This window comes from Agelaius phoeniceus, chromosome 4 (genome assembly GCF_051311805.1).
Source record: "Agelaius phoeniceus isolate bAgePho1 chromosome 4, bAgePho1.hap1, whole genome shotgun sequence".
NCBI classification, from domain to species: Eukaryota; Metazoa; Chordata; class Aves; order Passeriformes; family Icteridae; genus Agelaius; species Agelaius phoeniceus.
The window spans coordinates 23983687-23999037 of record NC_135268.1 but is presented as its reverse complement, the minus strand read 5'-3'; the positions used below and the strand labels follow the sequence as shown (position 1 = coordinate 23999037).

Sequence of the window (15351 nt, the reverse complement as noted above, 5' to 3'; positions counted from 1 at the left end):
GCCTGGTCCACTGGAAGGTGTCCCTGCCCATGGCAGCAGGGAATTGGAATTAAATGACCTTTCATTCCCTTCCAATCCACACCATTCTGTGATTCTATGACAGTGTAAACATACATGTCTGTCACATGTTCTTGCAGTCACTTGAAATGTATACACAAAGACTGAATGTTTCTCTTTTTTTCCCCACACAGCAGACTATACTCAGCAGGAGTAATGGTATTGCTGCAGAGGGAATTCCTGGCTTTCTGGGCACTGGAGGCTTTTAAACTGCAAGTAAAAAAATTCTGGATGCTTCTAGGAATTATTTGCAGCATGTGCAGTGAGAAGAGTGTGTGTGCAGGTACACCAGATCACAAAAACTGCCACGTCGAGGCTAATACACATAGAGCTATTGATCTGTTTTTACAGGTTAGACCAGCTCATCTAAAGTGTAATGAAACTGTGCAGCCTTGAAGCAAACACATTCAGAGTGGTGCCACTGGGGTCTGTGTCAGAATCTACCTCTTGTTTACTCACGTAGCAATAAGCCAATTTCAACACAAACTGGCCAGGGAAAACCCTGGGTAGACTAGAGGACCATAGATGTTATGATTTTGTACTTTTTTCAGATAAAAGAGAGTGATTTAATACATATAAATTTTGGTTAAGGTTTGTCCAACTCTCTGCAAAATTTGGTGCCTGTCCAGAGTGTTCTATGCTGCTGCTCAGAGGCTTCATTTTGTTATTCATGTTTATGCCCAGGGGGACTATCTAATCATTTGAACATTGATAACTGGGCAGGAGAAAAAGGATCAATCTTTGTGATGTTTTTAGTAGTACTTATTTGCAGCAGTCATCCTGGAGAGAGGTTGTTATATGGCATATCAATACCAGTGGTTGTGAAGAATGTGAAAGTGGATGAAAATGAAAGCCCTAGGAATTTTATGAAGTAGAACTGATAGGGATCACTTCCAGTATCAGACAAGAACATTTTTTACACGTGCTCCTGGAAAACATTGAAAAAAACTTCAGAAGCATGTAGTATTTTTAATGTAGCTTTTGCAGACACTGCGAGATAAAAAGTTGTGTGCACAAACTTTGAGTGGCAAAATATGTACTGCAACCATTTCATAGATAAAAGGGGTGTGTGTGTAAACAAGCACAATATATCAAACCACTTTGTTTCCACAAGGAAGGCTGTCCAGGTTTTTATAAGAGGATTTTTTTTTTATCTCTTGTATCTAAACAACTAAAAAAAAGAGTCTTATGAATAGGATAGGGCACACTTCATACACACAGAATATACATTCCTGTGTACATAGAGATGGTACACGTTGAGTCACTTCTGCAGCTCCAAATTTACATAGCAGTGTTCCTAAAGCCATTAGACACAGCTTACAACTTCAAACCAACATTTTAGCATCTCTGAAGCACAAATAGTTTTTCTTAAAGCTGTGTGAAAACCTTCATTTTCACAGTCCCTTTAGGTTAAACCTTCTGGAATCAATAAGAGCTTTTTCCCTGCCTTTCCACTCACTGACAGCATCAAGAAGGCTAAAGCTTTGGCTTTGTGTCAAATTTAGGAAAGACTTATCCTTTTTTTCCCAGAAGGTGTCAGAGGAGATAAAATGATATTTCCAAGTTTTTTTCAAAGCCAAAAGTTCCCTTTCTCAAGTACCTTACTGGCCATAGGGTGGGAGATAAGAGAAAGCTTGGAGTGTGGATCTTCAGAGTAAGTGCCAACAGAACGCTCCATGGGACTACCTGTGCTCAGCATTTGTCATTCCCAAGTCCACTGGGGCATATAGTCCAGTATTAAATCTAAACCTCCTTAAGACTGTCCAGCTGTTTTGCAGGAACAGCCTCAAAGTCATGAAAGTGGTGGTGTAAAATGGGGATTTTAGAGCGAAACCAAGATCCAAGCCTTTGGTGACTTGAATACATGGATATGCTACAGGAGATTTTTAAGAAGCAACACATGCTGCAGAAAACTCTCCTTAATATGAGTAGATATGAATTAATTCTGTGCATCATTGGGTACTTTTTCACCTCTATTATAAGACATCCATAAATTCCATTTCCTAAAAACAAAGGGAGCGCATGGATTTATTATTTTCTCATAAAGGCAAGAACATCTGAAATAATGTGTCACAGCCACAGTCCATTTACTGACAGTGCTAAAATTTCTAGTAAACCTTTTTCCTCCACTCTGTCCTTACAATTTACATAATGGAGCACTACTCCTAATTGTTTAAAATCCATACTCCAAAGGAGCTGAACAAATGAATGTCTGGAAGTATTGAAAATACTTTTTTTTGCCATAAAACAATGCTGTAAAAAAAAAGGTTGTTATATATTTAGGAAAGTGGTTTTAGTTCAGTGACATTTCTCACACAGCAATTGTTTCAACTAAAAGTTTTCAGCCACTGCAAAGGAGTAGGTGAATGCTTAAATTTAAAAAAAAGGGCAAGTCCTCCAATTAGCCAGTGGAATTACAGCTAAAGCAACAAAACTTTTGTTTAAATAATGCTGTCAGAGCAAAAGATCATTAACTATAAAGCATAGTACCTTTTTATTTGCAAATTTTCTCTTAGGTGAAGGGGATGGGGTGGGTGTGTGGTAAGGAAATGCAATACCAGCTCTAGGATGAAATAAAAAACCATATAGTTTTCAAATGTGAAAAATAAAAGCATAATTTTCAGAAGACAACTAAATGCTAGAACAGGACCAGACCCCCAACTTCAGGCAGAGTAGGAGGTGCAGTTATAGGGATGCTGTGCATTATTGGCTAGTCAATGCAATGTAATGTCAGGCAGAGATACCACGGATTTTATTACTGGTGGTGAATGGCACGGCATGCAGTGGGTGGCTCATCACCAATAAGGTTCCCCAAGGCTCGGTACTGGGGCCAGTCCTGCTTGATGTCTCTTTTGATCTGGGTGAGGGGATCGAGTGCAGCCTCAGTAAGTTCACAGATGACACTAAGTGGGGTAGGAATGTTGATCTGCTGGAGGGCAGGAATCTCTGCAGGGGATCTGGACTGGCTGGATCAATGGGCTGAGACCAACAGAATGAGGTTCAACAAGAACAAGTTCTGAGTCCTGCCCTTGGGTCACAGCAGCCCCAGGCAGTGCCACAGGCAGGGGACAGAGTGTCTGGGAAGCTGGCCAGTGGAAAAGGACCTGGGGGTGCTGGTGACAGCAGCTGAACATGAGCCAGGGTGTGCCCAGGGGGCCAAGAAGGCCAAGGGCATCCTGGCCTGTGTCAGCAGTGTTGTAGCCAGCAGGAGCAGTGACTGTCCCCCTGTACTGGGCACTGGTGAGGCCCCGCCTCAAGAGCTGTGTCCAGTTCTGGGCCCCTCACTGCAAGAAGGACATTGAGGTGCTGGAGCGTGTCCAGAGAAGGACAATGAAGCTGAGGTAGGGTCTAGAGGGAAACTCCTGCGAGGAATGGCTGAGAGAGTTGGGGATATTTAGTCAGGAGTCCTTATCCCTGTAAACAACTCCCTGAACAGATGTTCTAGTAAGGTGTGGGTCGATCTCTTTTCCCAAGCAAGTAGTGACAGGATGAGAGGAAATTGCCTCAAGCTACCTTCAGCAGGGGACATTCAGGTTGGATATCAGGAAGAATTTATTCACTGAAAGGACTGTCAATGTTGGGACAGGTTGCTCAGGGAAGTGATGGAGTCACGATCCCTGGAACTGTTCAAGAAAAATCTGGATGTGGCACATAGTGCCATGGCCTAGTTAACATGGTGGTGTTAAATTGAAGATTCGACTTGATGTTCTTGGAGATATTTTCCAACCTTAATGATTTTAGGATTATTAATAATACTTAATTTATATTATGAATTAACTTACTTGTCCATTTTAACCAATATTTAGTACTTACTGCAGTGGGGCAGCCTCACCATGGGTCTTTGTTTCAGCATGGTTTTCTTTCCCTGTGCTGGGAAGGAAATCATGACGACAAAAGTACAGTTCCCTGGTTGGTAATAGTTGGTAAGAGTTGGTATAGTCCTCTTCTAAACAAATGTCCCATCACATCATGGCTCATGGATTTTAAATTTTGTTATTAGGAATATCAGTTCTGGTACTGGTAATGTGCAAGCATTGAGGGATTCTGGTTTGTGTCGATAGGTGTGCTGCCTGCTCTACTTGATCCTAGATCATGGAGTTTTGGAGTATTACAGCCACACATAGGTTCACCCAGGGATAACCCTCATCTGCTAACAAACAGTGTAAATTTTAAATATGCCACTTGATGTCTTTCTAGTAACAAAAGTAATGCTACTTTAAGTGAGAAAAACCAACAAAACTAGCATGAAGTGCAAAGCAGGGAGGTATTTTCTACTTTTCCCAGGAAAATAAGTTTTATCCTGTGTGCTCTGCTGGATCTTTGAGAAAATACAAAGCATTCCTGGTAAATCCTGACAAGCTTACTTAGGCTTTCAGAAGGTCTCTTTGTCTGATAAAGATGCCAACAGTCCTAATATCGGTATAACACAGAAGAAAAAGAGTCTTTGTTCTACCTAAGGACCTGAAGTCTTTAAGATACAAAATCTTTGTAGAGTTCACTTAAAAATAAAGTCTGGCAGCAAGTACATTGTTTGCAGCTTTTTCAGAGTCATTGGGGCCCTTTTGAGTAGATGCTTAGAGCACCTGAGCAGCTTTAGGAATGTGTATTACTTAAGACAGAGGGTAGCCACCGCAGGCTAATGAATAATATCAGTTCTGCTCTAAAAGACAGGTGCTTTTAACCTGTGTTTTTATCCAGCTCTCTGGCCATGCATTTAGAACTGCTGCAGGACTAGGAATGCCCCATTAGTGGCCAGGTGAGGTGGATGGTGACTGTGAGGGCAGCGTGCGTCCAGGGCATCACAGCACTAGGCTGCATCCTGAGAACTGCAAAGGTAAGTTGAACACCTGTCTTAAGGAGCTAGAAAATTTCTGAGTTTTCATGATTGGAGTATCCTGATTTTAATGAAATAACCTGTGTTATTTGTATGATTATGGGAAACCATTATCATCACAAAAAAACCAGAACAGATTTGTTTGTGAGTGTCAGAATTCTCTTTTTTTTCTTAAGAAATCCATTCTTTGGCAGTCCTAGCATCCTCCATGGTTTAATTTTTAAGGAAATTCTTTCTATAGTTCTCCTGCTGTTGCTGTAACAATGTGAAGTAGTGATTAAATAGATATCTCCTGCTGCCTAACACTCCTCTGTGATATGTTCTGGGATTGAATGCTATTGTTTTTAAATGTTGGGCAATTACATAGCAATAAGTTAAATATGAGAAATGCAGTAATGTTAAAATGAAAAAAAATAGTTTTCAAATTGCAGCAGAACAGCTAAAGCAAAAGGGGATTTTTGCACTCTGTAGCAAACAATTTATGGCATTCATTATGAGATAAAAACACATGGATTTTGAATTAGATTATAGGTATCTTCACTTGGCTATTTGTGGTGGACACTGAAAGACACATTTGTGATACTATTCACAGTTCTAGAAGTCTCCTTGAAAAATGTTTTGTTTCTTTAGCTATATTTAAAGCACTGATGTTGAAAGAGTGAAGCAGTACTTGCATAACAATGTCTTTAGGAATAGGTGATACACTCAGTTATCTCACTAGCTCTCAAGTATTCCAGATGAAGAGGAGGCACTGGAGCTGCAAGAAAAAAATTATTATTAATAAGAACGTGTCACAAAATAATCCTTAAAAATGCTGAAAATTCAGAAAACTTCTAGACACACATGACCCAGAAGTATCAGCCATGTTATATAAGTTTTGGACAATAGGATGAAGATTGAATAATGAGGTAGCCATAATAAAGAGGTAAAACACATTCAAGGAGCTCTTCACTTCTCCTAGTGCTGCTGATATGGCATCTTAGCAGGCTAGCACTGAAAAAAAGTGCTATTCTTATTTCATGTCTCAGCATTGCTGGAATGAGAAAATGTATCTATGTGCATGTATTCATACAGAAAAATATATAAATATATATAAAAGAATTAACTGCCTGGAAGAAAATGATGGTGGCATTAGAGTTTTCACTCCCGCAGTGTTGCCCAAGTAATCAGAGGGTTCAGTAGCAATACTGAAATTTCTTCCAGCTCATCATTAACCCTCCTCATTTGACATTCCCAGCAATTAACCCCCATGCCCTGAGACAAAGCATCACAGTGGGTGAGAGAGACACCACTGCCAGCCCTAAGGCTGCTGGTGCCAAGGACTTTGGCAGTGGTGTGCCCCAGCCTGAGCATCGTGGCAGTCAGGGCTTGGGATCCTGGCTCTGTTGTAACCCTTCAGCTCTGCTCCCTGTGCTGGCCTCCCCTTTCCCCCATGTGTCCCTTGCCCATTTAGTGATTTTCTCATGATTTGCTCAGTGATTTGCTCATGGGCACGCTCATGTTGCTGTGCCAGTGACTGTGCTCTCTGTGCTGTCCTACCTCACCCTCCTCCTTTCTTGTAAGAGCCTGCAGCTGGTATTGCAACATGGACTCATGACACCTTTTTCTGAGCTCAACTTTCATTTTCTGAATTATTTAGATTTAGTTATGCATCCGTAAATAGGGTGAAATCTACAATTCAATGCAAGAAAGAAGAAAGAAGTGTGAATTTTTCACTGATGCCTGAAGCTCCACTGTTTGCTCCTTTGGGCTGGGCAGGTGATACCATCCAGCTGGTGCTGGTTGAGCTGGGCACACACTTACCTATGTGGGTAGCTAGGGTGAGGCTTATTGTTCCTTAATTCAGGAAAAGCATCTGCTCTTTAGTCACACAACTTGGGAAGCAAGTGTTCCAAAGAACTTCAACTAAATGTTTGTGAAGGATGATGTGTAGTCTGGGCTCTACTCAAGGACAGTTTGAGTGCTGTGGCAAGGTCTAGGGACAATATGGCAAGGTTTCTCTGCTGTTACAACAGCAACTTGAGCACTGTCAGAGCCAGCAGCAGATATTCAGCCTTCTCTGTTTCCTGATGTGTGTGGCAGAGTCTCATTCAGTCCTGTACAATGCCCGCCGCAGGGCTTCCAAAGAAAGTGCTGTCTAGGAGAACAAGTGTTTTGCCTTCTTGAGAACCTTTCTGTGCTTTATCAAATGATAGTTAGATTTTATATTGTTTTTAATTAATTTTATAAAAGTTTACTGGCTCAAGGGCCGGCAAATAAGAGGATTATGGAAAATGGAAAAATAATTGGTTGTTTCACCTGATTGCCATGAAGGTAAATAAACTGAAGTTATACTTTGAAGCACCTGGAATACAGACTGTGGGTTTTCAGCTTGAGCCCATTAATGCCAAGAGTATGTGAAGAATCAAAACTTGCTCTGGGGCAGCAGTGCTGATACAAATTACCTCCTTTTATTAAAGAACACAACTAATGAAGGTGATTCAGTTACTGTGTTGTTTTGTTAGTGAGCTTTCTATCCAACTAACAATTCTTCATTTATTTTCTGCTTTCAATTCCTTTGTTAAATTGTAAAAAGTTATCTTGTTTCAGTACAAACACAGGAGTATCTATTAAAAAAAGGAAAAAGCTTTCCTTTTCCTTTTTTAATAGATACTCCTGTGTTTGTACTGTTTTAAGGTGTCCCACTGCTCAAAAGCTTTACTTTATTCCTCATAAAGCTCTTAAAGTATAGTGCCCTTTTCTGTTTGATTTTAGTTGAATGTCAATTTAACTTTTCCTCAGTATCATAAATGCATCCCATTTTATTGAAGGTTCCTGGCAACTAAGAGAAAGCCAAGCCAAAGCCATTGGTGAATCTTGCATTCCTCAGATGCAGATTTTGCTTGTTTTGTTAACTGTGACAAATTTGCCATTCTAAGCCATTGGTCTCTACCTTAATGCACATATAAGATTAAAACAAAGTAAAGTAATGTAGGATAAAGCAAAAAGTTATCATGATCATATAAAAACAAGCAGCATTTACAAATTTTAGCACTGCTGACCAGAAGCATTTTGGTTTGGTGCAGTTTTATTGTACTATGAAGAAAACTGCCTAACTGAACCAGGTACATAGAAATGATCCAGGATTAAGCCTACCTAAAACATTCACATAGAGGTTAAGGTATTAAAGGAATCAAGAATGAAAATGATGTGGCTTCTCTTATAGTTTTTATGTTTTTATTGGCTTTGAATTTAATTATCTTTCAGAACATCTGAAACCCTGAATGAGCATGTCTTTGCCACTATTTTTTTTCTCAGCAAAATGACATAAATGCATAGGTAGATCCAGATGGATAAGTAACTATCCATGACAATCCAGGGCATATTTCTGGTACTTGAGCCCACTGTCACTAAACAACATGAGAGAAGGCAGAGCAGTAACTCATAACATTAGCAAACTGCATCTTGAAGAGGTTCAGGGTCTTTGGTTAGAAACAGAACACACACCTTTCTCCAGTATGTCATCTGAACCTGTCATGTGCAATTTCTCACTGGAAGTGAAGGAACAAAGTGCTTACTCTTTGTTGGATGGGATTTGTTTGTCTTTTGCTTAGTGCTTTGATGATAGCTAATAATTTGCAGATATGTGAGATCTAGGTTTTATGAGTGACACCCTTTTTTCTGGAGCAGCTTCTAGTAAGGAGAGAAGAAAGCTAAGACATCTAACTGGTATTAACATGATTCTTGGTGCATTCATGCATGCTGTGTATACTTAATTTTGGCAGAAGGGACATAGGTTCAACCTCCAAATCATTGAGTTTCTATGTTGTAATGGTTTCCTTTACCATAAATTTATATATTTATATTGTTATTTCTCTGCCTTACTTCTTGTGAAGAAGTAGAAGGAAAAGCATAAGGAGATAAAGGCTAACATGTTATCAAATACATTTTCAAATTAAAATTGCGATACCTGAAAGTTTGAGGACATTTACTGATACAGGAATATAGCTAAACCTCACCACCTATAGCACACAGGAAAGAGCTGTTCCTTACCATAAGCCCCATCCTTCAGATTTGCATCCCTTCTCAAAGAAAATTCATATGACATTTGGAATATCTTTTAAGCTTTTGGAGTATTATCTGACCTGAGGCTTGGAATGAGCTGAGAAATAGGAGTCATAAATATTTTCCCAGCCCTTGCACTGACTTGCTGTGTGACCTTGAGCAAGTGGCTTGAGCAAACACTAGGGGTTCTCTCTGATTTTGTGTTATTTGCTTTATCTAGATAATCTTCTTTTCAGGTGTAAGTTACCAAAGGAAAAGGCAAGGAAATTATTTGTGTTTAACACCAATAGCAGCCAAAATGCTGGCCAGCATTATTGAAAAAATGGTGCATTAAAGTCTGCCTCAGTTGTGCCATCTCTAAAAGGGGGAAAGTAATGTGGATGGTAAACTGCTGGTGTTAAGAAAAGGAAAAAATAATCTCTGCACAAAATATTATTTTATTTTAGAGTTTCGGGCAGCTGTGTATAACTCAAGGAATCTTCACATTCTCATGAATGAAAAATCTATCTTCTATTTTTCCTCCCTCCTACAAAAGGGAAAACTTTGGCATGCTCAAGTATGCCTTAAAGGCAGCTCTGCTTCTGGGATCTCACATTAACATCATGATAAATGTGCTGTGTATTGCTTGAAAACACCGTGCACCAATGTGTCAGCATACGTTTTCCCTGCACACCTCTTGATTAGCATCTTATTTACATATTGGCAGGAAAAGGATTCTGAGAAAGACCTACAAAATAGAATATGTGTTAGTACATTCTTCTCTAAGGCCAGGGTATTAGTTCCAAAAGCATGTCTGGTGGCATGTCCTTCAGAGATGGTGGCTAACACATTTTGGAGTACTGAGCCCACGTGAGTTTCAGCAAGTAGAAGCAGTGCTCATGCTCCTCCCCATCTTATACATCTTAGTTTTGGATTTATTGTATCATCAAGACTCAATGCATACCTTGGACAAAACTACTTTCCCACATTCCCTGGTGTGTTACAGGACAGAATATCTAATCTGAGGGGAATTTTCTTCATCCATTCAAGTAGTATGAAAATGTGGAAGAAAATAGTGGAAGCATTTAACATCACTAGTAGTTTATTTCTTATTGCTTCTGCTTATGTCTAATTATATTGATTATTCTTTGATTTGGTTTTGTTTGCTTGTTTTGAAATAATTTTCTGTTTTTTCCAGTATCTCACATTATTTAGAGATACTGAATAATGTGAGATACTCCACATTCTCGATACTTATTTTAGCAGGGATAAGCATGAGAGTTTGCAGTCAAAAAGCCACTGAAATGATACTTGCTATTCCTTCTACATAAATTAAAGATACTGTTGACCTTGTAATTTATACTTGTGCTGTGCTTGTAAATCCTTGTTATTAGAAAAGCTTCAGGCTATGGACTGCATGGATCTACCACTCTATCCTATTGAACTGAGTCAAAATAAATTTCAATATACAACATGCAAATAATATGAACAGGAAAGAATGCATGCCCAAAGAATGCATGCCCAAAATAATTACAAAAATCATCTCACTTGAACAGACTGAACAATTTTGTGGCATCATAGAAAATTAGGTGCCTATTTTCACATCTGAGAATAGATGTGAAAGAAATTAATGAAGTAGCCATTAGTAAAGTAAATGTCATTTTCAGGAAGATGCTGCTTATTTAAGATACAATTTTTCAAAACCATTGAAAAGGATGTTGTAGCACTTGAGATGTGAAGTGATCAGAGTAGATGAGCTAATTAGGCATTGAGAGAAGGAAAAACCCTTCTTGTCTTGGAGTTGCTTTTATGATTTAAGGACAAAAAAATCTCAAACCCCTCTCTGAAGCAGATATAGCCTGGATGCCATGCCTGGAGATGCCAGATTGGAAAAGAATATGAAAGAGAGGATGGTGTTATGAGTCACCATCTTCTGGAAAGGGCAAAGCAGAGCTTGAAGAGGAATATTTGATAATTCAATTTATTCTTTCTGATTTTTATATGAAAATGAAAAAAAGTGGGGTGAGGTGTGCAAACTAAAATTGTAGTTCAGAGGAAAGAAGTCAAGAAAGGAGATAGAGGTTTCTGAGAGATTAATTCATGCTTTCATTGACTTTTACAGATGGCTCTGAGCAAAAAATTGGTTCAGGCTATGATAAATATTATTTTGAATGTTACAATGTAATGCGCAGTACAGTAATATCCCCTCCAGCAATGACTGTAAATACAGTTGTTGATATTAAATGTCTGGAGGTCATGTTATTTTAATTGCCTCTAGAGCTAGAGAGGACTATCTCAGGGAAGTTCTACTCTGATGTTGAATGTTACTGGCTCCTACTGGCAACTATGAAGTCTAAAACTAGAATATTTCTGCTCAGAAAATCTGGAGAGCTGCCAGATCCAGCTGAAGTCAGTGGATCAAATTCTGCTGGTTTTACACATGAGGAGTCTGGTTGACTTCATTAGGGTCTCATGTGTACAACACAATACTTTCTTCCAATATGATTACATCAGGAAATTGGGATTCAGCTGTAGCTGATTTATTATTGCATTATATATCAGTTTGCCTGCATCATACCTTGTCAATAACACCTTGGATAAAAAAAAATAATAACACTTGGAAAGAAAATAAATTTGGAAAACAAATGATGGCTTTGGAAAGTGAAATAGATTAAACAGACAAAAGAAGTGAAAAACTGATAAAAATGTCAAAGCAAAGTGCCAGGGCCAGACCATGAGGCTTAACATCTCTGCTGCCCTCTCATTGATGGCTTGGCTTAACAGCACGCTGAGGAATTTAAAATGCAGTAATAGCTGAAACAGGTTCATTACAGACAGTCGGTGGGATATTTCAAGCACAAGTTGAGCACTCTATCAAGTCCTTGATGTTTTAGCTTTGGTTTTCAGTAGGTGCACTGGGTGGGCCAACCCTGGTGTTTCAGACCTGAAGCTGGTGTGTCTGCTTCCAGCCACAGAGACCTGGCTTCTACCTCGTGTTGTGCTTCTGTAGTTTTCCCTCAAGCTTGCTCTAGACAGCCAGGCTACATAGGTGGACTCTCATCCTGCATCATTAACAGGGCTAAGAATTCAACTTGAAGGAGTTCTTGAGAGAGCAGTTTTAAATTGATTACTGTGCTGTTCAGAGGCTCTGGTTACACAGCGCTCATTAGTGACAACTAAGGCACTGAATAAAGCAGACCTGTCAGACTTGCTGCCTTCAGAAAGACAGATAAATGAGTCTGGGCAGAGTGCCATGCTAGTCTGGTTCTATTACTCCCAGTAGCTGAAGTAGCTCTGAGAGCTAGCTCAGGTATCCCTTCAGGAGAGGAGAGCATGCTGTCCGGATGTCTCCCGTGCAGACAAACAGTTCATAACACTTTGAATTGACTTTGCCTGCTCTGCTTCAGTTAAAACATTCTGGCAACTCAAAATAATAGGCTAAAAGTCACAAGTTTTGCTTTTTCTTGTTGGCTGTGCTGTACAGGAGACCTACTGCAGTGCAAATGGTGTGTGGCCTTTAACCTTTCCAGCTGGCTCTGCTATTACTCAGTCAGGTTCCTTCTCAGGTGACTCATTTGTCTCCTGGCCCTGGGGGCTGGTGCAAGTGCAGTGTTGGCTCAGGGGAGCTCAGCTAATGCAGAGCCTGACATTGAGGGAAGGGAAGAAAGGACAGAGTTTTCTTGCTGCTCTCTCTTTCTGTGCCAGGCTACAGCTGGACCCAGAGAGGGGCCATCAAGTTGAGTTGATGTAAAAGCTGTAGGATGCCTTTGCTCATCTTTTCAGTTATGTGGTATCTCCACAAATGTTATAAAAGTCATAGCAACAGATTAGCCATAGATTTCTAATTTGACCAGAAAGTGTATAAATTAATTCACTCAGACAACCAAGGGAAATTTGTGCTGGAAATACAGTTTCTCAGACTGTTTTCCCTTCCCACCTATACTTTATTATATATTTTCTCACCTCCAATGTCAAGATACGGTCAAAATATTCACAGTAATATCTTCTTTTTCTCCCTCTGCCCCTCAAATATGAGTGAAAGGAGAATCAAAGAGAAGGACAGACTGCCTAGAACTTCTGTAAGTTCAACCAGGGGTTTGGATCAGCAAAAATTTGCACCAAGGCAGACAAATCACAGCTACTTTATACAGGGTGGGAAGTCCCCAAAAGGAAAGACGTGTTTCCTTCACAGGACTCTAGCCTGGAAAGATTATGCTCTATTGAGTGGTAGGAAAACTTGAAAAATTGTTTCCTATTTCCTAAGGAAATCCTTGTCCTGTGTATATAGTTGGGCTGGGTAAGGCCAAGCTGGATCAGTTGACATTTTCTGATGATACCTGATATGTTTGGACATACCTCAGTGAAGCCATAGGAAGCATGACAGGACATCACACAGCAACCTTTTGCTCTTGAAGTACACATGTAATGCTCATGGTACTGGAGAGGTAAATGAATAAACCTGGGTAAAACTGACATCAGCCCTCTGGATCACTGGTCAGCATGCCCCTTAACAAACCATGTTTGATCTGGCTAAAACATTTGGTCTTGCAGATAAATGGTGAAATCTAGGGGCTTCTGGTAAACATTGATTTAACAGAATAAACTCAAATTCTGTCTATTTAAATATCCTGGTGTTTTAGTTTTTAGACACAGCTGGTGAATTTTAGAAAGCTGGGCAATTTTACCCAGGAGTCCTTGACCGAGACTCACATTGCTGCTCTGTGTGGATGGGCAGGAAGGGTGTTACAGAAAACAGCAGGGCTACTGCAACCTCTCATAACAATATTCACCCAGGAAGGACTCAAAAATCAACTCTCAGCTAAAGTGGACTCTTTGTAACACTCCTAATGACTCACTGGAGACTTGCAAGACTCTTACCAAATGCTGTTAAATAAAATTTTCTACTTCAGCAGCTTATTCAACCAGAGGGAATTCAGTCTGCTGCACAACTGAAAATATTCTTGTTCAGAAAATAGACATCATTGATTACCCAGCATTTGTGAAGGCATTGCTCTTGATGCTGCCCACTGGTCTGTGCTTTGAATAATCCTTCATGATTGCTACTGAATAAGTCGATGTTGCAAAAGCATCAAGCAGGGAATGCTTTATTATTATTACCATTTGGTTATCCACAGTTATTGCTACAAGGGGTGGGTAGAAACAACTAAGATTTCCTGTTAAAATGATACCAGGTGCATCACTCTAGAATTTGGGGGTTAACTAATTGCCATGTAAGGTACTCTTAATAAGCAATGCACTCCCATTTATAAGTAATGAGAATAAAGAAAGAGAAAAACCTTAGTGGAGGAGAAAAAATTCACAAGGGCAACTTGTAAAAGCACTTGACAATACATCTGTGAAAGGAAAAAAGCAACCTTCAGTTTTCAGGACTAGATAATGAGTTAGGTTTGTTCATCACACTCCAGTGCAACTGTCCAATAACCTAATGTTCCATCACCTCTGTGCTGATCCTTCCCTCCTTCCAGAGAATCCTGCCACGTTTCAGTTTCAGCATGACTCCAAAATGAAGGCATCCCTCCAGCACCTGGTCCTAATCTGTTCACTCATCCTGCTGTAGGTATTTCAGATAGTCTCATCTTATTTTACTCTGCTTATCTTCCACGATGCAAGGTTATCTGCAATAGCTTTTTCTGGGAAATACTCTGTCAATATCACCTCACAGTGAAGATCCCAGCAGAGTATTCCTGTTATTTGTATTGCCATAGTTCTTTGAAGGTCCAGAAAAGGTCTGACACCATATTGCATTTGGTACTCCCCAAAATTTACCTGAGCATTTCCATCATTACATAATAAGTATTCTTTCCCTTACTGTCATTTCATTCATGACAGAGAGGATTTTAAGTTCACATATATTAAGATGGGTCCTCAATCATCACTGAGAAATTCTGAATAGAAAGCCACAATCAATTAAGTATTTTCTGTCACTAAATTCCCCATGACCACTAAAATCTGAGTGGCTCCTTCATCTCCATTTATCTGACTGTACATAACTGGTTCATGCAGCTAAAGCAGCTGTGACCATTCCTTGCTCTTCTTACCTTAGGAAGGGGAAAACAACTTCTTACCTTCTCAGAGCCTTAAATTTTTATTAATTTCTACATTACAGCCGTATCTAGACCTTCAGGTCAATAAGACACTGTTGGCCTGAATATTAGGCAAATATTGGTGAAAATACAATGTCTCACCTTGAAAAACCTATATTCCAGGATGAGTGTCAGGCAGAGAAGGCTGAAGTCAAAGTCATTATACAAGTTATACTAATTTCAAACTTTTTTTCTCATTATAAATTCACAGGAAAAGTGTTGAAACCCACCACCTGTGCTTTAAGTATTAGGCAGGGCCCAAGGATGCATCTGTAAGGTGGCTGGCAATCATGGTTGTCCTCGGCATTTAGAATATTCCTGGAAGACTTTACA

General features: G+C 39.7%; 1 protein-coding gene across 4 annotated transcripts in view; it reads left to right on the top strand.

Annotated features, from left to right (window-relative positions):
* LOC143693943 (uncharacterized) overlaps nt 1–15351 on the top strand; it is a 64266-nt gene that overhangs the window by 32441 nt on the left and 16474 nt on the right. Inside the window, exon 1 of one of the 4 annotated variants that reach the window (XM_077177090.1) lies at nt 14110–14488. The exons of the other annotated variants lie outside the window; for them this stretch is intronic. Within the exon in view, the coding sequence (XP_077033205.1) occupies nt 14361–14488 (128 nt within the window). The 5' untranslated portion in view covers nt 14110–14360. Of the gene's footprint in view, nt 1–14109; nt 14489–15351 lie in introns of those variants that run through there. 4 annotated transcript variants of the gene reach the window in all.